General features: G+C 49.9%; 1 protein-coding gene and 1 long non-coding RNA gene across 7 annotated transcripts in view; one reads left to right on the top strand and one right to left on the bottom strand.

Annotated features, from left to right (window-relative positions):
- Window positions 1-5,343: 5,343 nt before the first annotated feature.
- Window positions 5,344-23,755, bottom strand: LOC110354026 (uncharacterized). 6 transcript variants are annotated; one of them, XR_011807394.1, is made up of 6 exons: window positions 23,286-23,755; window positions 22,442-22,507; window positions 20,245-21,647; window positions 19,867-20,073; window positions 15,494-18,687; window positions 5,344-10,372 (listed from the first exon to the last, which is right to left on the bottom strand). It is a non-coding gene; the product is annotated as an uncharacterized lncRNA (long non-coding RNA). The 6 variants fall into 6 exon arrangements; XR_011807397.1 differs by having other exon boundaries at window positions 18,548-18,687; XR_011807396.1 differs by lacking the exon at window positions 5,344-10,372 and adding an exon at window positions 19,134-19,744 and having other exon boundaries at window positions 10,380-18,687.
- The window catches only part of GRHL2 (grainyhead like transcription factor 2), a 60,143-nt gene continuing 57,521 nt past the window's right edge, over window positions 22,312-24,933 (top strand). Inside the window, exon 1 of the mRNA XM_027452539.3 lies at window positions 22,312-22,592. Coding sequence (XP_027308340.1) covers window positions 22,573-22,592 — 20 coding nt within the window. The 5' untranslated portion in view covers window positions 22,312-22,572. The remainder of the gene's footprint in view (window positions 22,593-24,933) is intronic.

Below are 24,933 nucleotides of genomic sequence, written 5' to 3'. Positions count from 1 at the left end.
GACTTTCCTGCAAAGGATTTCAAGCTGACTAGATGCAGCCTTGACTTGCCCTCAGGCTGCTCTCCCTCAGCAATTGCTTTTTGTTATGTTCTCCGTCCTAAGAGATTTCTCTTGAACTTCTGAAGAGGTTTGCTAAAGCGTCTCTAATTTCTTTTCCCATTTCCTTCAGCATGCCTGCATGTGGTCTTTCGTTTTTACTGCCTTTATGGATCCCAAGCTATATATTAACCATTCCTGATCTTATCTCCCAGTTTCTTAATTCTTCATCATCTGCGCTCAGTAATCAGATAATTGGTTAAGAAAATATCTGTTCTCCTGCAGCCGGAGATGCAACATGTTAATATTTTCTTTGCCCTTATCATTTCTCTCCGATTACTCTTTAACATTATGAAAGAAAATGCCTTCTCTGTCCTCCTCCTTCCTTTTTTTTCCCCACTTTCTTTTTCAGATGACCCAGGCCGATCTAAATTTAGTGAAGTACATCAGCGAGTGTGTTCAGCTGTGACTCAAGCACCTTATTGCTCCACTGCCTTCTAAAGGTGAAGCGCCTCAGCAGGTGCTGCTTGCACAAGTCCCCCGTGCTCGCACCCTTGAGTGAAGCCAGCAACAGCTAAACATGAACCAGACGCAGAGGCTGGGCTCTAGAAGTGATCTTGGCTCAGACCCTAGCCCTGTTGCACAGTAAGGAGCTTTTTGATTCATTCTTAAGAAAAACAATGCCCCTTTGTGTTTCTGTTGCTGTTTTTTTGTTGTTGTTGTTGTTTGTTTTGTTGTGTGTGTTTTTTTTTTGTTTTGTTTGTTTGTTTTTTGCAATGCTCACTTGCTCAAGCTGTTGCTTGATCCACACCTCAGCTCTCAGCTGCTGACGGTTGCTAGACCCTGCAATTAGAGCTTGGCTGAGAGAAAACCCCGAAGTGTTTGGCCCTGTTTCTCAATGGGCTGTGTTGAGATCAGCTCCTGGTTCAGCCCAGCGCACACAGCTGGGACACTTGCTGCTCCGGCAGGGAGCACCGGGGCTTTTGAACTCCCGCAGAAAGAGGATGGACACATTTTAATGAGATTTGCATGATCATTTCCTGGCCTATCTTGGTCCCAGGTCTTGGAGACCTATCAGGTGCTGACAGTGACTGGTCCTTTCCCCCCCTGGACTAAAATGGATTGGACTAACATCCAATCTAAACCTCCCCGGGTGCAACTTGAGACTGTTTCCTTGCATCTTATCCCTTGTCACAGACAAGAGTCTGACGCCTTGCTGCATCCTCCTTTCAGGTAGCTGTAGAGAGCAATGAGGTCTACCTTCAGGTTCCTCCAAACTAAACAACCAGAGTTTCCTCAGCTGCTCCTCTGAAGGCTTGTTTTCTAAAAGAGAAAAGGTTTATGCAGCCATGCACGAGTACGTGGCTGTGTGTGCCTGGAAGCCGCTGGCTGCCTCCTTCAGATGCCACACTTATCATCAATTCCCCATTCACTTCACAAAAACAAGGGAGCAGAGAGAGGAAAGAGATTCAATAAATTCCCAAACTACGGGAAAAGCGGCCACAGGAGTTGTAATTTATCACCCACCAGATGGGGCATACGTGGGGCAGTGGTTTTCAAATGTCCTTGCCACAAAAAAAAAGCCTCCAGCTGGCACGTATTTATTCCTGGAAGCCAATTCAGCCCTCAACAACACAAACCCCACAGGAGATCAGGTTTTCTGTCCGCTTGGGGCTGCTTTTAGGTTTGTAAGCTGGCTGGGTTTTGGCTGTGGTGGATTTTCCCAAGGAAGGGACGTGTCTGGTGCCACCTGCAGCGGCCGTGTGAGAGGTGCTCAAGGGGAAGGTGCTACAACCCGACACTCCTCACAGGCACGGCAGCTGAGATCTAGCTGATCTGGATTATTCACACAAGCATCACTCACGAATTCGCACGTTCAGCACGGCTGAAGAGTACTGCGGCTGAAGAGGAGGCCGTGTGTACAGCGTCCACATTACTCAGCCCTGGCTGTTTGATGGATCATGGCTGATAACCGGCCGCAGAGCCATGACCCGAAGCCTGGGCATGTTGCTGCTGGGGCCACTCATCCCTCAGCTGCTGGGAAGGCGAGCGCTGGACGATAAAAGCCGTGAGGGAAGATGCGGGGTCCTGGCTTCACAATGAGGTGGCGCTGCCACGGCAGGAGCTCCAAGGGCAAGGATGGTGCGGGCAGAGAGGCTAAAACCTGGGAAAGAGCCGAGAGGAGCTTTTTATAACGTCTCACGAGGCGGATTTTATTGCCCCGTGGGAGATAAGGCATGGGCCCGGCGTCTGGGCGTCACGGCCTCGTCACTCCCACGTCACGGGGCCGGCAGCTGGATGGAGCTGGGATGCTGGCTCCTTCCACGGCGGTGGGAGAAGCCTGCGATGAGTGTTTGTGCTCAGTTGACAGCAGCTCAGCTCAGATCTTCACCACCCTTTTACCTTGAGCTGTTTACTCATCCTGAAGAGTTGTGCTAACGCAGCCCGCTGCCAAAACCCGGCTCCTCCTCCCCTTCCCGGTGAGGAGAAAAACCCCTTCCAGCCCTTGGTCTCACCCTGACGTTCCCCAAAACAACGAATCTGTTCACAGCTGCCACTTCCACGCTCCTGAACGTGGTGTTGGGGCTGTGAGGGGACAGGGCTGGGCCACAGGGCTCCAACACAGGCTCCAGGAGAGGGATGTGGGGCTGGGAGCCAGCCCCAAGCAGAGCCAGAAGGCCAGCCGAAGGGGCCACGGGGCCAGATCCCGGCCTTTCTGCAGCTCAAGGACCTGATGTGAGAGCCCCCTGGGGCGGCACTGGTTGTGCAATGGCCCTGCAGAGCAATCCCTGACCACAGATATGTTGGAGCCAGCACAGGAGCTTGATTTACACCGCCCGTGGATCCGACCCAGCTTACTCAACCGGCTCTGAAATACGCAGTCGCTGCGCTGCCGGTAATAAAAGTGACAAGTACCAATGTCTTTCACAGGGAGAGATTAAACGAGGCTGGTGACGGATTTTACAGCTTTCAAATTGCTTCTGTGCACTCGTAAAGAAGTGCCAGGTATAACATTAATTGTTTAGGGCTTTTTTGTTGTTGTTTTACACCATCATAAAATTACAACTTGCTACGTAGAAGTCCTTTCCTCCGGGTTGCCCTGGTGTTCGGGCTGGGCTCCTGGGGGAAAGGGAAGACAGGTTGGAAAGATTTAGCTCCAAATTATTTACAAAACCTGTCTGAAAAGAGCCAACATTTTACTAAGGGTGTCTGAATCACGAGGAAATGAATTAAAACCTAATGGGACCTTTTTCACACTGAAATAAAAACATCCTTTAAAAATCTAGCCTATGATTTGGGGGTAAAAATAAATAAATATTTTGGAAGTGTCCTTTGTAGCTTATTTTATCTCCCAGCGGGACATTTATTGGAAAGGGGAAAGGTAAATTTCTCTTTGACTCTCTGCTTCATTCTGCCTTTCTCAGAGTGCATTTATGAAGACCACGAGGTTTTTAATGGGATATTAGGGACAGGTGCAGCTGAGATAGGTTAGGATGTTCATTTGTTTATGGGTCCTGAGGCATGATTCACACAGCAGCACCAGAGGAAGGGGAGGAGTGGACTACGGAGATGTTAACCAGCACCAGCTTCGGAGTAGAAAGCAAACCTGATAATCCTGTACTGCGTGCTGTGTGGGTGCCTGGCGACAGGGGATGCTCCTGGTGCGCTGCCCGGAGCTCCTCCTCACATAACTGTCCTCTGCAGCCCGGCTGGCTGCAGGCGTTGGAGGTGGTGTGTGGCAGAGGAGGCTCGGGAGGATTTCCAGGACAAGGTTCTGTGAAGAACCACAGATTTTCCTTCTCAGAGTTTTATTTGCCATCTCCTGAGAAAGCCAACCTGTGCAAACCACTCATCCTCAAATACCAGAGGCCCTGGGCAAGTGTCCTCCTTCAAGCGAGTGTAGTGAGAAACTCCAAGGCCAGATTAAACATCTCGCCAAGGAGGACCTCAAACACCACCTCTACCTGTGCTGCCCAGAGGGCCGGCCGTGCCCCGCTGTAGTTTCAGATGCAGTTGCACACACAGAGCGAGATTTTATTTCAGTGTCTGCCACGACTTCGTTTAGCCATTGAAAGAAACAGGCTGGGACACGTCGGGTGTCTGCTCAGGCTTTGTAGGAGGCTTTCATCCTGCGCTGCTCAAATAAGAAAAGCCATGAGATCACTGCTTGCTACACACTTGACGTGATTTCCCAAGGCTTGCCTCTCTGGTAAGTACTCTGGTAATTTGGGTAGTGTTGACAGAAGCGCTGAATATTATCCAAAGCACTTAGTGATTTCTTTTTTTTTTTTTTTTTTTCCTGCTGGCTCCAATAGAAAAGCAGCAAGAAGTTCACCCCTCCTTCCTGACAGGGACACCGCTATGCTGCTGGTGGCTCACTGCAATCCACCTGAATGTCCCGAGAGCCTTCCTTCACTCCACGCTGCCCTATTGCTCCTCTCCCAGCTCTAAGGATGGGCTGGGACAGGGACAAACAGACTTCTGGACGGGGTCACGTAGCTCTGGCTGCCAGCTCCAGCTGAGTTGTGCTGAACTCTACTGTTTCTTCAGCCATCACAGTTTCAGTAGCCTAGCAATAGACCAAGCCCATGTCCCTAGTTCTTGGGTCAGCTCCACCTTTGCATCTTTTAGGTTAATATTTTTGAGTCTTTTAGGTTAATTTTTTTGAGTCTTATATTTGAAGCATAGCCTTAGGTTGTATTTCAATATGATATTCCAAGAGTGGAGTGGTGAGATTGTCTGAAAAACACACAGACAAATTATTTTTTCCGTTGTGACAAGGCTGAAGGGAGCCTTTTCATTAACAAATTTGTACTTCTGAGACTCTGTAGCTTGCTCTCAAAGACAGTTCTGTATTCAACTTCCCTGTACATCTTTTTATGTAGGGAATGATTGTAATTGTCCTCTCTTTATAAAGTCAGAAGCTGAAGTAATGGGAGGAAAATGACTTGGCCCATTGTTTTATGAGAACAACAAAGTCTCAAAGATGGGAGGAAGTTTTTTTTTTTTTTTTTTCCTTGTAGCTCCCATCCAGCGCTGTTTGCCAAAAAGAGTACCGGGGACAGTGCTAATCCCCAAAACCTTCACTTTACCCTGGCAAGGAAGCACCAGCAGCAGTCCCCAGCAGCACAGCTCTTACCAAGACGTGGGCATGTTTCACAGTGAGGTGGGTCTCACTGGCTTCTGTTCGACGAGGTGTGATGCTAACGAGCACACACGTGCCTCTGAAGGACCCAGGGACCTGCTGCTTTAAAAGGAAGCTCAGGCTGAGGTGAGGCCGAGGTGCATCTGAGTACGTCTGTCCTGGGATTTTGTTTAAATTAAGTCATCGCGGAAGTTGGCAAAAAGCAGCCACAGGGGGTGGAGTTGCATAAGAACCTATCTGTGTGTTTGCCTGGGTGTGGGGACTCGTGTTTGCTCTTTATTCCTCCGGATTGAAAAGATTTCATAAATTATGCATGTCACCTGAAGTAACCGATCCTTTACAATCTCCGTTCCTCCACCACAACATACTCCTCAGGAAGGCGTTACTCCCTCATGTTGATCTTTTCCCAGCCTGAAGGAGAGTCTGTGCTTCAGTGCCTATCCAGGGGATGCTCCTCATCCTTCATAACCCTTGTTATCCCTGGCAGGGGAGGAATCCACCGAGCTGTGGTTTATTTTCCACAAAGCCCTGCCATCAATAGCTGGGCTGCAGGCAAGCAACACACGGGTTGCTTTGTCCCAGCCAGTCTTGGCTGAGCCAAGTTCTGTGTGTCAGGACTGAATCACTGGTGTTTTGTTAAATGTAGATAGCTTCTTTTTAAAAAATTGTGTATTTTTTTTTGTTTCTTTTTTTCTACTACAACTGCAAGTACATAATTAAGCCTATGTGAGCATCACCCTATTCAGTGAAATAGAACAAGTAACGCAGCAGAAGACACCGTATGGTACTCTCCAAGTGCCCTGAAGTCTTGATAACTCCAAAGTTAGGAGTTGCCAACACAGAAGTTGCCCCAGCAAGTCGTCTGGAAGGGCTCACAAGCCCCACGGGGACTCCCCATGGAGCTGCACCCCCAAACCCTCAACACGCTCTTTGCCTTGCTCCTCCTGGGGACCTCTCCCTGTATCTCGCTTCTCACCTGCTAGGATGCCGTCCTTTGTGTACCACCCAGAATATGTTAAAGCTAGTTTGCTCCCTATTGTCCTTGTGCTGACACTGCCCTTCAATTTCAATTGTTCTGTTTGCTTCCTGCTGGTTACCTCCTGGAGGAATAGCTCCTCACAGCCTCTCCTCTCTGTGCACCTCCTCTGGCAGCAGAAGCCTTTTTGCAGTGGTACAGAAGTTCTTCTCTAGTTTCTCGTCCCACCCAAAATGTCTAGTTCTGCCATCTGAAACAGCATTCGTGGTCTTACTTACATCTGGGAAGCGTCATCCTGCAGAGACACTCTGCTCCTGGGGGCGTATTTCCCTTTGGTAATGTTGGGATCTCTGGGCAATCCAGCACCAGGAGAAGGTAGGAAACAGTTCATGCCCATAAATATGAGAATTGGACAAAGTATTGTATTTTTTATCTATTCTTACTGTCACATGCAGCAGAAACATTCTGGCTAACAATTTCTGAATCTGCAAGCCTCAGACTGATAAATATTTTTACAAATTTCTAAACAGGTAAAGTCTGGAGAAGGACAGTTCAACCCTAGGTGTATGGTGTGGAGAGTTTTGTGTGTCCTTACCCAGGTAGTAGCGGGTGATGTGTGGCAGTCAGACCTATGGTTGTATGAAGCCACCTGCTCTATTCGGCTGCCCAGGAAAGCTCCTGGAGCTGCTGGGAGCACCGAACTGCTGGCAGCGTGCTGGGAGGAGGGAGAGGCCCCTACGTGCCCCGTTCAGCTGCTCTACCCTGGGCAGAGCGTGAAGGACTGCAAAAACCAGCGACAGTCACTGCATGCTCGGTTAGGAGCCATGGGAGGGACCTCACTGTGTTTGGTGACTCGGTACTATGGTGACAAAAGCTCCACAAACACTTCACGGAGCCGGGTCACGCGTTCATTGCTCCTCCTGACGCAGCGCGGTGCTGCTGGTGAGTGACCTGTGGCGGCGAATTCCTTCAACAGAGCCTTCATCGTCTACTCTGGAGCCCCCAAATTCACCCCGAAGTAGTGCCAGCCTCCTGTGCAGAACCCAAATAGCAGGTGGAGTCATCCTACTTTTTAATTCGCAGTGGGTCGGTCACTGTAAGCTTCGTTCACTGGTGGCACGATGCCCCTTCACAACACAGTGTGCTCCCAAAGGCACATTTAGTCTGTGCTGCAGCAGGAAGGTGTCTCCCAAACCGTCCCTTCCATAGCTTCATCCCTTCAGCATCCATTAGAAAAGCACTCGGTACACCGGCTATTCCCCCAGCCTTTCCAAATTCCTCGTATCGCGTTTGTTCCTGAGTCACCTCTCTTGACGCCACTCGGTGTGTTTACAGCGGCTCTGGCGGCCGCGCTGATAGAGCAGAAAGCAGCAGCCACCGAATGGGAAGATTAAATCCCTTCTGCTCACGGAAAGCGTTTACGAAAGCGAAGGGTGAGGGAGAACTCTCCCTGGTAGTGCTTCTCACTCCTCTTCTGCCATGACGAGGCAGCGTGATCGCCACCATGAAGATCATGATGAAAGCGTGGCTCCTGCCTGCGGCCGGGCCGAAGCAATGCCAGGAATGTAAGAAGCAGAGAGCAGGGTTACGCCACTGGTGTGACTGGTCTGCAGAGCCCCAGGGCTCCAACACCGCACGCAGGTCCTGCTCTATCTGATGGGGAGGTGATGGGAAAGCTTAAGAGGCTGAAACAACACCGGGCTGTCTGGTCTGGGGAAGAGGAGGCCGAGAGGCCACCTCACTGCCCTCTGCAGCCTCCTGAGGAGGGGAGCTTCAGACTGGACATCAGGAGAAGTTTCCTGTGGTCCCTGCAGCTTCTCCATCCAGCCCCACCACCGGGGTGGTGGCAAGGGCGAGGGAATTGGCCTTAGGACAGCAGCCGTGGTCCACAGAGCACAGATGTCTGCATGGGGGCTGCTTGGAGCCTGCTTGGAGCCGGTGAGGAGCAGTACAGACCTTGCTGTAGTGTCAGCCACTTGTCAGGCTTAATGAGCACATATTAGCCCATACGCTGCTGAGCAAAGAGGCTCCCTCTTAATGAAGATCAGGGCAAATAACAGCGTACAAATAGTGTCTGATGGCTCAACGTAATGTGGAGTCCTTTAAGATCAAGGAAAATGGTCTCTAATTATGCTTGGACTTCTTCTTCCTCAAATGACATCAATCAGAATCAAGTCATTTCAGCCAGGGAAGACATTTATAAATAATAATAATAATAATAATAATAATAATAATAATAATAATAATAATAATAATAATAATAATAATAATAATAATAATAATAATACATTATTTTTATTAAAAATAAAAATAAAATACTTTGTCATTTTAGTGAAATAAGGTTACAGTGAATGACTGTGTGTGTGATATGAATAAATAGAGATTTATGAATAAATAGAGATTTACAATGACATATGTGTACATAACTAGCAGTACTCATCATCCATCTCTCATGGTTAAGATTCTAAGTCTACAGGAGAGCAGGAAAGAGGATGTGGCTTCTCCAGTCACACAATAGCTTGCTTGTCAAGTGTGAGATGTGTAAGTTTGCACAAATGCAAAAGCCTGTTCACAAACAGGAACAAAATATGAAAAGAATCAGCAAATGATTTTGTTCCTAAGACAGAGGGGTTACCTGCTGTGAAGAAGAAATATCAAACACCCGCAAAGTCTCTGGAGACGGGGCTGTTTTTCACAAAGTCCTTTTATTCAATAAACTCATCAGCACCTGGATTCACGCTAAGGGCAGAGCTGAGGGCTGAGCACATAAGCTGTGTAAGTGTCTCTAAGCCCGCTGATGTATGTTTTCCCCCTTTCACGTTTATACCACGCCCGGTGAGCTTCTCAGGTCTGCTATGAGCCTCTGCTGCTGGGGAGCAGCGTGTGAAAGCCCTGCAGACCGATCCTTTGGCAGTGCCTGAGGCATGCTGGCCACTTGTTAGTGTTTAACTTTTAGACAGACACACATTTCTCCTCAAATCTTTTTTTTCCCTTTTCCCTCCTTTTTATCTCCCATGACATTCTTGTTTTTTGAGAAAGAATCAAAACTTTCCTCTCAGTGGAAAAAAATAAAATAAAATAAAAAGGGGGCAGCTGCTTCTCTCAGCCTTTCCCTCGGCTTGTCTTCTCTCCCGCTGTTTACTTTACTTCTTTACCTTGCAAACAGCTCACCGTCTCTGAGCTCGGGCTAAGCCCAGCCCTTTTGTGCCCTGCAGTCATCGCTGCATCTTTAGGGGAAAGCTGATTCCCAGGAATGCTGTGCATGCACATACCTATCTGGGCGCTGCACCCACACCTGCCCACCCGCTAACCCAGCGCCTGCTGGCCCTTGCAGCTGCATTCCAGCCAGCAGAGCTATTGCTCGCTAATTGTTACCTGTCAAGCGGGTAAACGAAGCTCTTGGGCCAAGTCCAGACAAGCAGAGATTTCCACAAAACCCTACACCCGCAAACCTTTCACCTCTTTGCAGCCCCACCGATGGTTTTCGCCAGGACTGATCTGGCATTTTCGACGGATGGAGAAAAAAAAATGAAAGAAGTGGTGCATTTGGCTATTATTTGTTGTGACGAAGCTTTCCTGTGCGTGTTGGTACCTGCAGGAGAGCGGAGGATTACCAAAAAGGGGAGAGAGCAGCAGGCAGACCAATAAACACGGCGCTGCAAACGTCTCCAAAATCACACGATCCCAAATCGGTGTGGGGACGGTGAGGGATGAATCTGTAAAAAGTCTGGAGGCTGGAAAAATCAGCGTGCAAAGTAGCCTGAGGCCGTGTGGGAGGGCTGGAACCTGGCGTTTCCTGCTCCTTTCGCCCAGTTCAGACTTGCTCTGTGGAGCGTGGCAGGAGCAGCTCACGTAGCGGGAGGCTCTCAGCACACAGGCAGAGGCAGCAGCCTGTTGCTGTCGCCCCAGCGAGCCTGTGAAGACAGCTGGATTTCACTTTATCAGTTTTCCTGAGGAAAAAAAGGCTCGGACCAGGCTGCTGCACCGCCACAAAGCTCGGTCCCCCCGGCTAATTTCACAGAACAGCCTTTCCCCTTGCAGAAACACTCACAGAGAGGCAGCCTGCTCGTATGGTAACACCTGAAATATTTCTTATAATTCCACATCAAAATGTAGAAATAAGTGAATTCTGCCACTTCTTCTTCTGTACCGCGATTCGGTCTCACCACCGCTCACCCCATGTCACGATGAGTTCCCCAGCTGTCACAGACACCCTAAAAAACAAAGAGGGGAGAGGGAATGGCACAAGCCAGTTGGTTTTGGTACTAACAGAAGCATGAGCTCCCCAGCACGATGGTAATCTCTCTCCACAAGGGCTGTGGGCAGCCTCCATGGTGAGCCTGGTCCTGACCCGCCTCTCACCTCAGCTTCACCCCAGCTAAACCAGACTTCTGTGGATCTGCCAGGTGTCACCTCAGACTACGGGTGAGTTTTATTTTGGAAGTGTCAGGCACAGATTCCTACAGGAATCAGAGACTCTTGTGCACTTTCTTCTCTATAGTTCCTTCCTTCTTTTTCTTCTCTCTGCTGCAAAGAAAGCAGTGTAGGACACAGGATGTCCTGGAAGGTGATGAAAGAAGCAGCGGTCTCCAGCAGGTCACCAGGCCTTCCCAGACCCGCCTGTTGAGGACTGTGAGTGGCAGCTGGTGGAAGAGCTCACTAAATTTCTTTGTAGGAGGAACAAACACAAAAGAGAAGTCCCTGCCCTGGGGGAGAATCCTCTTAAGATTCCCCCCAAATGCTCCTCAAACAAATGGAGGTCCCTTTGCGAGCTCCAATCAGCTGATTGATTTGGGATTCCTCCATCTTTTCAGCTCACAGTGGGATTAAACAGAGGTTTTACCTCCTTCTAGTTCCTTGCCAGGCTCCAGCCTGGAGTATCCTTCAGCCTGCAGTGCTGTCACCAAATTCCCACTCTGCATCAGTCACCACATTGACCAGCTTCCACTCGGTATTTCAGTGCTACTGTCCAGTAGCACCTGAAACCTCCAAAGAGGACCTCCTCATTGTAATCAGCTCTTACTGGGGATACCATGGGCGACTCAGCTTTCTCTCAGCAGCTGGAGAAGAGGGTTAGTTGTCTGGAGGGTTGAAGAAACCAGACTCCAAGTGACTGCCCAAAAAGCTGACTCCACAACCCACCACCAGGACACTCCACTGCCCATGAGCATGGACTTCTTATTTTATCCCACTTCTGGCTCCAGCTTGTGCAAAACTGCATTACTCAGAGAGCTGGTAACGTGGAAAGAAAGCTTTTGAGCTTCTCTAATGATCGCAAGTGAAACTTGCTGGTATTGCTGCTCGATGCCTTTGCAAGGTTTAATATTGTTAATTTAATTGAGAGGGTGTGTAACAGTTTAAAGCTGTGTTTGCACTTGTTTCAGGTTTGAAAAACCAAATGTGGGGACACGAAGAAAACAGGTAACTCTGCAGAGTTACAAAACAGCCTTCTGAAATGAAAATATAAAAGAGGGATTCCCACATATGAACAGAAAACAACTGAGCAAAATAGGTGTACTCCTAATTAAAGAAAGCCCTGATTAGTGTCAGTGATGCATCAATGACACCAGTTCTTACCATTTTGTATGTCTCTCCTTTTTTCCAGATGCCATACGCTTGGATTTATATAACACAAGAGTATTTTAGAAAATCTCTGATTCTTATACCAGTGAAAAGCTTGAGAAAGAAATACTGGGGCACTGACAGACAAATGAAATATTTTTTAAATGTCATGGCTGTACAACACGATGCAAGGAAGGGGCTGCCGCTGCCTGAGTGCATTCACTTTGGAGTCTGGAGCAGGGTGTGAGGCTCAGGGCCTGTGGAGATTGTTCTGTCATCTGCTGCAAACCTGACATGAAAGAGGCAGAAAGTAAGATAACAAGGTCTGTGCACTTGTTAAAAAGGAAAAAAGGAGCTCAGGTCCCAAATGCCTGTATGTTTGCTGTGGCTCAGGACGCAGCAAATGCTTCTGTGGGTGTTAGGAGAGCCTGCTATGGTGCTGACACTGTTATCTTTCCATCACCACACTGCCTGCTGCCCACAGCCCTGGCTTTAATGCTCGTATCAAGGGCAGGAATTGACTGCATGGACCAAGGTGCTGGGTGTGAGACAGCTGGGAGGCGTGCACACCAGCTCCTAGCCACTAATTAGCCACTAATCCCGTGCACCAAGGTTCCCACACACCATGAAGGCTTCCTTTGGTGACTTTTCAATTAGCATCATAACACCCCGAGCTTTGTGTATATTTATCTTTTCTTCCAATTGTCAGGGCCAGCCAACATAAATTAAACCAATTTAGGAGTATCTGCCTGTCTATTATTTGGCAGCTATTAGCCTAAATTGACATAATCCTCTTCCCAGCTGAGAGTCAGACACATTTCATGTTAACCTGGGTTTGACTTTACTGGTGTTCTTCCACGGAAAATGCAAGAATCAGGCAGGCAGTGCTACAAAAATGGAATTCAGTTTTGCAGATCTAGGGGAAACCTGTGAGAAACTCCTGTGCCGGTGTGTGATGTCTAGCACGAGGAGACTGCAGGGATAGGGGGGGCAAGGCCAGCACCTCCATCTCAGGCTGGACAGGAGCTGTACACAGCAAATCTTGGGGGAATTTTAAGGGAGGAGCAGGCATGTGGCATGGGGAGAAGAGCCTGCAAAGAAATCCTCGTGTTTGACTCCTCTCCTAGAAGTGGAGACCAGGGCCAGGGCACCTGTTGCAGCCCTTGGCGCTGTGCAGGCTGCAGGATTCACCCGCAGGCCCGTGGGGCCTGATCCACAGCTCCCCCAAAATAAAGAGGTGCTCAGGGGACTCCGTCTGCCACACAATCAGACCTGAAACAAGCAATGTAGTGCTCTGAGGGAGAAATTCATGCTAGGGGCTTAGAGAGAGCTGAAATCTGAGGAGGCGACAGACCCACTGGGTGTATGACCAGTCAGGGAAGCGCAGGCCAAGCAGTTCCTGGACACAAAGGCCACGACCATGCATTTATGTACCCCAAAATCCCTTTCCTTCACACTGCCACCATTCACATGTGTTGGGTGATGGAATTTGGCTGTTTTGTCCCATGGAGGACATCCTCCACCTCCCAGCCCACCAGCCAGGGGCTGCTGCTGGTGCAATTCCCTGCATTTACGGGCAATCTCTGAGCAGAGGCACTTCAAAGCGCTCACCCCAGGCCCCAAAGGCTCTCTCCATTATAGTGCGATCGGCTGTTTACACTGGGGTAATTGATGTCTGTATAATTGGCCTTGTTTACACTGAAGATTTTCAGATATCCTTCGACGCCCTTCCCCTCTCCCTGGAAGCTCTGGCACCCAGAAGGAGCAGCGCAGAGGGGAAATCCCCCCTGCCTGCCCCACAGCTTGCCAGGCTGGGTTCAGAGGGCCAAAGCGTCTAATTTAACCCCAGGCACCCGCTGTCTGCAGCTAACAGAATCTGAGCCCTGGCCAGCTGTGAAGTCACTTCCAAAGGGTGATGCAGTGCAAAGGACAACTCAAAATGACTGACTTTTTTCATAGTACTGTCTGAAAACCATGCAAAACTCCCTCCATATGCACATTTCTCGAAGGAAAGTTGGCCATTTCACCCGTGGCTTAGAAAACACCTTCTTGACCAGACAGCTGCTCTCTCAATAGACTTTCATGAGGAGGTTCCTTCTGGAGGTTCCTTCAGGAGGTTCCCTGGGACTGCCATGGTGCTGATGCTGTGAGGTTGTCCTGCACTTGCAGGCATCCACCACCACTCCAGCGGCTGGAGGAGGCTGAGAGGCTCACGAAACAGATGCTGCAGAGCTGCTGGTGATGCCTTCTCCGTGAAGCCAAGAGACATCACGTGAGCCAGCCACGTGTGAGACACCAGGAGAAGAACTGGGCCGGGCAAATGCTCTAATTAATTCCCCTTGCTTACACCTGGAAGGCTTTCATTCATCTCAAACACAAAAGACTGCTTCTCATGCACTTTCTCAATTGTTTTAACTCAACACTAAAGCCGACTTACTGCCAAAAGAGGTGGGCCTGCCCTACAGCCCCCGTCCCCTTCCCCGTGTCATGTCCAGCACTCCCACAGTTTGGCAATGGAGTTTAATGGGGCCAAACCAGCCTGAGAACTAGTTCTACTAAAACCAGAGACAAAACACTTTTCTGGAAGAGGAAAGAGCAAGGCTGCTGCTGTGACACAAGAGGGCAGAAATGCATGACCTAGAGTAAGGAGGGAAAGCTCTTTTGGGCAGCCACGTATTCTTCCAGTGGGCTGAGCCAAGCCATGGTGACTCAAATGCTTTTATCTGTTAGGACCCTCACAAAAATGTGCTTTGTTCAACTTCACTGCAAGATGAAGGGTTGAAGTATGCTGTTATCAAGCCGTTCTCACACCTCACCTCTTACAGACAAGGTCTCAGGAGAGCCAGGGTGACGGGACGTCCTGCGAGAGGCTGCTTTTCCCCAGGTTGCTGCCTGCTCTTTGCGGTGACCTTGGGGCTATCAGGGAAATCCCCAGCAGGGGATTACTTCCTGCTGCACCGCGCTGCGGTGCCAAGCTCAGTGCTCACCACCTGCACTTCATACGGGAGACAAATAATACTGAGAAAGATTTTATCACGAGTTATAAAACCCTGGTGAGGATGGACTCCACTTGAGGTGTTCCGAGGCGAGAGCTGTCCTTGAAGCCAGCTACGACGCTGCATCATCAGGTGTCGTGCGTAAATACCGATGCCAGCTTGGAGTTATCAGTGCAATATTTAACTACAGCCTGCGCTGCACAGGAGCTAAACCAAGCGGCTCTGATAAGACAAGATGAAGGGTTTGAAATCCTACATTTCAAATGCAGCTTGTCTGTTTTGTGAGCACAATTCATTCAGAATTGTTCTCCCCCTTAAACTCTACTTTCATCTCTGCAGGTGATTTAAGCTAAAACAGGGCAAGGCTAGACCACGAAAGGCATCTTGCACTTGGGCACTGCCTTTGAGCCCATGGAGGGCTGCGGTGAGGTGGCAGGTTTAATGAGAAGTTGGTCATGATGGTGTTTCAGGGGCTAAAAATCCATAAGGCACTCAGCTTTCTGGCACTAGTTTGTCAAAACATGCAACGCCTGCCTGTAGAGTTTAAAAATAAATGTATGCTGTACTGGGGAACTCACTGGTTTCAGTGGGAACGCAGGAGTACTTTCCAGGAGTCGGGCTGAAGCATTCAGCACACTACTTGTCTGCTTCTGGCAGCAGCTGGAGATCTGGGCAAGGGGTAATAAATTCCTGGCTCTGCAGAGATTCCCCACATAACCTTTGGCAAGTCAGTTGCTGAAAAACCTCACGCATAAAACGGAGAGGTGCTGCACCTACCTCCCTGCGTCTGCACCTCCTCCGAAAGCCCCACAGGTTGGGAACTGGCTCTGGCAGCGGGTACCTGGGCGGTGAGAGCTTGAGCAACTGCATGAGAGCAAAATAGTCTTTGCTCGGGGCCAGGGGCCGGCAGGGTGTCAGTTTGGCTTCCCTCTCCTCCAGGTTTCCTGAGCTTTTGTGTCCTCCTGCACCTCCTTCGCTCTGGAATGACACAGCCCAGCTCTATGATTTCACCTCCCACCCCAGGCAGCTTAACCATGGTGTTAATTAGGAGTGATTTATACCCCCACTGATGGTAAAAGAGGGTTTATCTTCCCCCCTCCCCAAGAAGTCCTAGCACTCAGAGCAAAGTTTACAGTGAAATAAAGAGCAACACACATATCTCACCCCCACCCTACCCTGCAGGGCTATTGCTCATGTGTGGGAGCTGGAGAAAAAAAAGCAGCAGAGAAATGTCAATGTAAATGTGCCTGCTTTCCCCCTCACACCCAAACACCCCATATAAACAAACAGCCGTGGCCAGGCGCTCTGTTTTCTCGTCAAACAGAGGCAAGCAAATACTCAGCATCCCTGTGGCTGGAGCCACGTAAAACCTCTTTGCTGCGGAATACTTTCACTTCGCTTAGGAAGGAGCTGAAGTTTCCATCGGCTTGGGATAAGGGAAAAGAGAGAAAAACGCAAAGAAAACCCACAGATGTTGTAAATTGCTGGGCCTGGCGGTGGCAGGGCTGTCACTGCCTGTCCCGGGCTGTCAGCGATGTCCTCCCAGTGGCAGGGGAAGAGCAAAAATCTCCTTTTGCAGCAGAGAGCGAGCAGAGATAAAGCGGGCTTGTAGGCGCACGCAGGGCATGTGCATTGTATAAACACGGCCTGGCTGAGATGTGAGCCCGATAGCGCGGGCTGAGGCCACGGTTGCAGGGGAGACAGATATGGGGTCTTCCCCAAATCCTGGACTAAACGGTCCCGAAGCTCCTGAGCATTGAGGAGCCAAGCCTGGGCTAAAGGAAAGGCCAAGGGTTATGTCAGCAAGCCCTGATCCTATGTTGCCCCAAAAGGCTGATGGAGTGGTGTTGTGTACGGCCTTTATATTTATGAACAGGGTCGGTTGGGGTGCTTTCTTCTGAAGCACTCCTCGTTTCAGAAGGGAACAGCCACAAATACTAGAGAGAGACGCCGCTACACCTGCCTGCAAAGGCACTAAGCGGGGCTGACAAAGCTTAAAGAGAAGCGCAGAGACACCCGGTCTCCTGACCTTTCCTCAGAACAAATCTCTTGGCTCCGACACTGGTTCCTTTTGTGCCACCAGACAATTCCCTTTATCCTCTGCCCTTCAAGTAGAATAACATTTGCCTGCTCCTGAGGGCAGCCACAAGGATAACTCAGCAACTGCCCGGGGGCTATCGGCCCCACCTCCTCCTCAGCAAGCCCTGAAAGCAGCTTTTTTCCATTCGCTGTGATTCTTTCAGTGCCGTGCTCTTTGATTACAGCACTGACTTATTTGGGGGGAAGAAAACGCGTTAATTTTAAGTGAATCCAAAGCTTTGTTTTGAATTTACTCCAGTTCCCGAGTGTGGGAAAAGTAAACCATCAGTTGTTTATGTGCCATCCCTCCCCGTGTGCCTGCTGGAACACTTGCACCTATTTTAAGAGAGTGTCAGAGCAAAAGAGACTTCATCGCTTTCAGAATGCCGCTTCTTGCGGTGCGCCGTCAGACCTGCGGAGCGTCTGCATGTTTTTTAAGCTCTCAGCTGATGCAGAGACACACGGAGCTCCCAGGGAAGTGATCAACATGTGAAAACCTATTTCAGATTCCTTTCGAGTGATGCTGGGTAAATCATGATTCAAGAGCTGACTGACGAGAGCTGGGAGCGGGAGCCTCAGTGGCCAAGGCGTTCTCTGCCGTTCCCAGTCCCCAGTGAGAGCCCTTCTGCCCCAGCCCACTGCAGACCGTAACACTAATTTTGGGGAAAAAAACGTTGGTTTAGAAACTACTACTACTGAGGACTAAAAACAAAAACAACAAAAAACACCACAAACGAGTGTCCCGGTAATTAAACAAAAGGATATGTAGGTATTAAAACAATTTGCTTCTGAAATTCTGTTCACAACTTAAGCAAACTAGCATTATCTCACCTCTATTACAAAATAGCTGAATTTAAGGATTCAAGCTCAAAATGTGCCCATGGATTTGCAGATTTGTTGTATGATGATGCAAAGGTGCTGTTGCTTAACAGGGGATGCTGGACAAACCCTCAGAAAGACGCACTCTTAATACAGAGATCAGCTTATTTAGGTTCTGCCTCACAGTGACATCACATAACCTTCATTTCAGTTTAATTAAGGTATTTCCAGAGTCCCGGATCCCACAACACATTCAGTTGTCTTTCAGAGATGCTTTCTCACTCTTTTTCACACTACAGTTTTTCACTAAAAGCAAAATTACAGTCATTAGGTGACCTAACTGTATTTTCCCCTTGTTTCAAAAGGCTCGGGTGAATCACTAAAAAAATACTATCAGAGAGATCAAAGCATCTGCAGAGAAGTTATCCGTGTGTATTAAACTCTACTGAATCAATTCCAAAACTGTGAGTAATCTTTACGAAATGGATTGGTGTTTTAACGTCTATTAATCAAGTGTGAACCTAATATTCTGATCTGTTGTCAGATTTAGCTGCCTTCTAGGCTGTCTCGGGGTCTCAGTCCCCAAAGGACTGCCAGGCTCTGAGCTATTTGCATCACTAAAAGTGACTTCTCCTCTTTTAAGTTGAAACCACATCGCCTCAGATGGGAGCTGCTGATATAATGGATATTCACATTACAGCTCCGACATCTTTCAGAATCACGAACCCTACACTCGTAGAGAGCAAACCCCAAAATAAATAACCCCCATCCTTTTTTCTTACGGGTTTCCACCTTACTTTGAGGGCTCTGAAAGAAATGCAAATTGGTGTTTCAAATAGAAAGTGCCACAAAAAAAAAAAAAAAGAGCTCCACGCCCTGCCTTGTGGCCAGGAAATGCTTGATATTCCACGGTCCTCTCTGCTGCTGACTTACGAGATGTGGAGGGAGGCATCGGGAAGCTGCAGCTTGCTCCAGGGATCCCAGCTGACCTGTGTGGGCAGCACAACCGGCAGTTTCCTGGCAGCAGGTACTCGCCACGAATCACAGTATCCCGATAGCAATTTCATAGTTTTCTTGTGAAACATTAAAAGCAAAGTGTTATTAGGATCTTGGTTACTAGAAGTGCTTTCCTAAAAGTTAATAGTGTAACATAATTCATTATTAGAGCATAGGAATGATCCATTTGGGATCCAGGAGGGCTAAATTCTATTTATTTGATGTACGTGAGGCTTCACTGAAATCAGCTGAAGATCAAGGTCTGTGCAAATCCCAATAAACATAAGTTCAGACAGAAGACGACTACAAAGGAAGGGCTATGGGAAGGACTAACAGCAAACGGGTGGCAGAATTCGTAGGTAGGTGGTTGGCTTTGAACTTACTGTGCCAGAGTGCGTTTTGTAATAACAGCCATCAGCGACACAGAAATATAGAAATAAAAATAGGTGGTAATCCTTGCCCACTCGAAACCCTTGTTTCCAAACATCTCAGCTCTCCCCGAACACTGTTTTGACATAAATACCTCCCTAACGTCTTCCATCGCAGAGACTTTTAATAGTTTTCTGAAGGAGATTTCAGTTGCTTCGTGCAATTAGTAAGCCTAGTTAAGCCTTATTTGTACACTCCGTTTCCTTTGCCCAGCGCTGGCAAGTCCAAACAACGTTGATGCTATGGAGCAAATAACGTAAACACGAGGTAAAGCTCTAGACAGCTGGATTCTACACCGAATCCTTAGAACAACGCCACAAAAAACCTAGCAGCTGCTGTGCAAAGCAGCAAACAGCACGAAAAACAGTGATCTGCTATTTTAGGTTGTCCCCGGACACCCCAAAGACGGGTCCTGGATGTTCAATAATGCATCGCACGACCGTTTTATTTTTGCTCTACGCAGCCTTTCTTCTATGGGAAGCAAGACTGGTCTGGCCAGAAATAACATTAGATGATTTTTTCAGTGACTAACAGATTAGTTTATAATAATCTTGTAACTCGTGAAGAATGAGCATCGGGCTGGATTAGGCAGGACTTGTTTGACCTGCTCGGCTAGAGGTGGACTCCGGCGCTCACAATTGGATTCTGGTCTGCAGCCCGAAGCACAAGGCTCGCCCAGAAAATGATGAGCCCAACGCCTGCAACCTGGTTAAAAGAATTTCCAGGGTCTGTTTTTCCATCTAAGCAAGCCCCAGCTGAATAACAGTTGTCATCCCCAACAACCTCAGCTGTGCGTTCCCTGCTGCATTTTCCCCTTCTGTCCCTACCTCCGACCTTGGACCGCTTCTGCAGGTTTTGAGCAGCAGAGTTCAGCCTCCTGGCGACCTCGTCCTACGAGAACTTCTCCTGAGGGAGGGCTGCTAAAGATGGTTTTGTAGCTGACCCGGTACTGGAACAACAAACTCCATTTCAGTTTGAGTTGCAGTCTGGGTTTGGTCCAAGACTGCAGATTGCATCAAATGCCGTTTTCTTTCCTGCAAAATCACACATCAGCAGCATTTCTACCTGGGGAGGTTGGCATTTCCGAAAGTGCTCATCACTGATCTTCCCCCCAATTTTTGCTATATGTTTCATACAGGAAAAAAAAAAAATCCACTTCCAAATGCTCCTCATAGTTAAAATATTAAAAAAGAGAAAGTGGATACCTGAGTTGGGCTTAATCCTATTGACAGTGCTCAAATAGGCAACCTTTTCAGGCTTCTTTCAGCATAACAAATATTTGTGAAAGAAATGCTATCGTTTCTGCATTTAGCAGGGAGGTTTCTTTAACTTAAACTCTTCCAGCATTCCCTCTACTTCTCCAGAACAACTCTCTGTATCTCACAGTGCCTGAGAGGCTCAACTTGTTTCAAGACTACAGAGTAATTCTGTATTCAGAACGACTGCTTTATTTGTAATGAATAAGTTACTCTGTTTCTCTTGTTTTATGAAGCCTCACGGCTTCCCCAGAATGCGTTACACAAAGCAATTTATGCAAGCGTTGTTATAAATAACGGCCTACAGAATGAAAAGTTTAAAACCAGTATTTGCTATTCAAAATTCAGGCCACATTAGCAACTTCTGATTGGAGCCGCAGATTGCATGATAATGTTTCTTTCCGGTGACTGATGAACGGAGGAAGAGAAAGGCTAACTAATATCTTGTGCTCAATCAAAGCGTCATTAATCTAGCTGAAGCATTTCTCTAATTCTGCTTAGTTAGAAATACGATGGAAATCTTCACGGAGCTACGCTTAAGCTGACTTAAACTGATATCTCCTGAACTGGCTTAATTTGGTTATTTACTGTGAATACAGATAAGGCCGGAGATACAGTAACAGTTATTTGTGCCTGGTTGTGATCCTGTAACATCAAAGACTTCAGAGAGTCAAGCTTGACTTCAGCTGCAGGTGAAAGACTAGGATCAGGCCCTAGGATGCAATACTACATGCTTAGAGACACATGCAGAAGTGTAGATTTTGTTATATAGATATTTATTGCTATGAATATCCCTTCTAGTACATTCCCATCAGGTGAAATCAAACGTAGAAAACCCTTCTCCTAGGACAGTATAAATTCAGTGGCTTTTCAGCAAGTTGACTTTGTTGCGGATATATTGGTGTATGTTCTCTATATGTGGCAGAGACGAAGTTGGATGCTTAGGATAGGAAGGTGTCTCAAGGAACAAACGGGGTTAAGTGTGGTAGCAGGAAAAACGAGTAGGGTCCTGAGCAAGAAAAGTGAGTAGGGTCCCGACCTTCCCCCAGTGGAGGAATGGGGACTGAGGGCAGGTGAAGCAGATGGAAGTCTCTCTGCTACATTTCCGCTCCCTTTTCTCAAAGTAACCCTTGGGTTTGAGGTCCTTGTCCTCTCCTTTCCCCAGTGGGTCAGTGCTGCTGCCCGCACAGCCTGGTCCTAGGGCAGCACCGAGCTCTCCAGGCAAGGTGCGCAGGAGGGTGGGTGACTGTCAGCTCGACGGCCGGGTCCTCTCCAAACACTTCTCCGCCATGCAGAACACCTCCTTCTGGCTTTCCTTGTCTCTCCAGGCTGACTTTCCTCTTTTCTGCAGGCTGACAACGTAGACCCCTCAGGTCCCCCCTCCCTCAGATCCTCACAGCACCCCTCCTCTCCCCTCCGCACCACACCACGCCCTCCGCACTCCCACACCCCCAACACCCAACCCGGCCGGCCCCACCCTTAACTCCACATCCAAAAAAAAAAAAAAAGAAAACAGAAAACACAAACAAACAAAAACCCAACACCGAGCCGTCCCCCGACGGCGGCGGGGAGGCGCTGCGAGCCCCAGCACCGCGTGAGGCGGCAGCGGCTGCCTCGTGAGGGAGCCTCGACGGCCGCTTCGCCCCTCTAAGAGCTTCTAAGAGCCTCCAACGGCTTTTAACGGCTTCTAACGGCTTTTAACGGCCGCCCTCCCGCCGCCATCTTCCCTCCCTCCCTCTCCCCTCAGCGGCTGCCCGGCGGCGCGCGCTACCTGGCGCGCGGCGGCACCTTTACCTGGGCGCGCCTCCGCCAATGGCAGCGCACCTGCCCGGCCGCCCCGCCCAATCAGCTCGCGGCTCGGCTCCGCTCCCCCCCGCGCGCCTTTACCCCCCGCAGCCCCGGCGCCGCTCGGCCCAAGTCACCTGCGCGCGCCCGGCCCGGCCGCTCGCCACCTGCGCGGGCGGGGGGGGGGGGGGGGCGGAGGAGGAGGAGGTGGTGGAGGGGGGGGGGGGCTGCGCTTTCTCGCTCTCTCCAGCGGTCCTGCCTCGGTTGGCAGCCGGGCCAAGCTAGGTTAAGGAAGGGGAGGGGGGGGGGGGAGCTAAAAGTAAGCTGTTAAAAAAAAAAAAAAAAAAGAAAGCAGAATTACCTGTAGCTCTGGTTCTGCCGTCCCGCTGCTTCTCACACCGCCGCACACGCCTTTACCTGCACAGACCTGAAAGTCCAGTTCCACCGGGGGAGACCGAGGAAAAAAGGGGGAGCGAGTTCATTGGATCAAACATGTCACAAGAGACGGACAAGTAAGTGATGGCAGCAGGCACGCTGCGCCCCGCCGCCCGCCCCGTGCCCTCCTGCCCCGCCGCAGCCACGGGCCGGCAGCGAGCCGCGGCCGGACCCCCCCCCCCACCTCCTCACGAGAAGGGGGTCCTCGGGGCTTTATTCCTTTATTTTTATTTTTCAAATAGTTTTTGGGCTTCCCCACCGCCCGCCTCCAGCTGCCCCGGGCCGCCCCGACGGCGTGGGGAAGGCCCCGCGGCCCTGCTTCGCTGCCACCTTCCTCCTCCTCATCCTCATCCTGCTTCTCCTCATCCTCTTCTTCTCCTCCTTCCTCCCGTCGGGACTCCCAAAAAAATTCTGGGGCAGCACACGGGCAGCCGCCTCCTTCCCCCGGCCGCCCTCGGGCTCACGCAGCGCTCGGTGCGGAAAACCCCCAAATTCACCTTTTTTCCTTTTTATTTTTAATTTTTTTATTTTTTCGCTCCCTGGGGGTGTGTGGGGGAGAAGGCAGCGTCCAGGGAGCCCTCCGAGCAGCCTGGCAGTAGGCGCAGGGACGCGGCCGCCAGGGCCATTTTGGGTGCCCGGGCTGCGGGGCGAGGAAGATGGAGGGCGGGCGGGCGGCGGGGGGGAGCGGGCTCCGCTCCGGGTCCGCAGCCGGCTCCCCTCAGCTTCCCCCGGGGCTTTTGTGGAAAAAAAGGTGGAGAGGAGGAGCCTACCCGGGATGGGGACCCCGGAGAAGGGCTGAGAGGCTTGGTGGCGAGGCGGCTGTCAGCAAGAAAGGGAGAAAACGCCAGGGTTGGGTGCCGTGATAGGGGCGCTCCGTGAGGATCCTCCGCCGAAGGGTGGGGAGTCTGTCTGAGGAGAAAGATTGTTTTTAATAAAACCATTCCTCCTGGCCTTCTCAAGCCTCGTCCGACAGTGGTAGCTGAATGTGGAAATGGTAGGGTTGTGGTAGGAGTCGGGCTCCCAGCCCTCGCTTTGTGCCCGTCTTTGTGGCAGTGGGATCAGGAGCCAGTGCCACGGGGGACCCGGTGAGCGCCAGCCCTGAAATGAAGGGGATTGTGGCAGGAGCTGAGCTCCCAGCCCTCGCTTTGTCCCCATCTCTGTGGGAATGGGCACCAGGGCCTCAGGAGGCCCCGATCAGCGCCATCTAAGCGCCATCGGGCCGTGATTTAAGTGCGAGGAAGGGAATGAGGAGAGAGCCCCGAGGGATGCTGGCGAGGCGGGGAGGAGCAGAAAGAGCAGTGACTGGGCTGGGAGGGGAGCCAGGTTAACTCTGAAGGACCCGAAGGGCAAGCAGCCCATCCAGAAGCTACGCCAGAAGGAGAAAAGGGGCCCACGAGGTGCTCCCCGGCCAGCCATGGCTCAGAAGGGCACTCCAAGCACAGCTCCAAGGAGCGAGAGGGGAATTGGAGGGGGAAGGGAGCAACTTTGTGCCACGGCCAGCTTCGAAGTAGAAAAATAGTGCACTTGGAAACCTATCTTCTACATAAGACTATAGGAACTTGGGCAAAAGTGCTTCTCCTCCAGGTTTGGGATGCTGCTAAGCCACGGGACCATCCTTCCTTTCACCCTGTGGCATAAGGGTGAGCTGCAGGGACCGGGGCATTCATGCCCTTTGTCCCTGCTCTGTGTGGTGCTGCTGCTATTACCACCGAGGGAGAGCACGCAGTACCCTGGAGCAGTGGTAATTCCCCTGCTGCAGGTATGCCTGGGATCTGCTGCTGGTCGGAGGTGTTGAGAAAATCCAGAGGGGGTAGGTAAGGGTTTGAAAAGGAAGTCAAAAGTAAATCCCCTGGGCTCTGTATACACAAGTGTAACGTGAGAAGACAAATACGTTTGTTTTCAGAAAAGATGGAATGAGAAGTTAGACTAGGGGGTTGCATGGGAAGGCTTTTTCTTTTTTTTTAAGGCTCTAATTATATCCAATGAAAGCCTAATCTGGGGAGTACAAAGTTATTCTCTCCCCACGTGGTCTTCCTTTTACTTAAAAACAAACCTTCCCTACAGGCAGGACTGGGTAGGGAGGCTCGTTATTTCGAGGTCAGTTAATTTGTCAGTGTCATTGGACGTGTTTTTGAGGGACTTGTGCTGGCAGAGTGCTGATGCAGACAAGTGAGCAGCAGGGGGGGTGCTGGAAGCACGGAGGGGCTGCTTTGGGTGCCACCTGCGCCATCACCTTTAAGCCTGGAGGGTGGTCGGGAGGTGAAAATGCTAAAGATCAGCTCCTTTGCTTCTTATGCTAAGTGAGGAGCTTGGAAGGGGAGATTATCCCTAAGACACCCTGCATATCTCCCCGTCTCTGCCTTTAGTTTTCGTGCTTAAGCCGGGTCTTGCCTGCTTTCTTCCCCGAGCTCCTATCGG

This window comes from Anas platyrhynchos, chromosome 2, assembly GCF_047663525.1.
Source record: "Anas platyrhynchos isolate ZD024472 breed Pekin duck chromosome 2, IASCAAS_PekinDuck_T2T, whole genome shotgun sequence".
NCBI lineage: Eukaryota > Metazoa > Chordata > Aves > Anseriformes > Anatidae > Anas > Anas platyrhynchos.
The sequence above is the reverse complement of the archived record's forward strand: the minus strand, read 5'-3'. Positions and strand labels throughout refer to the sequence as shown.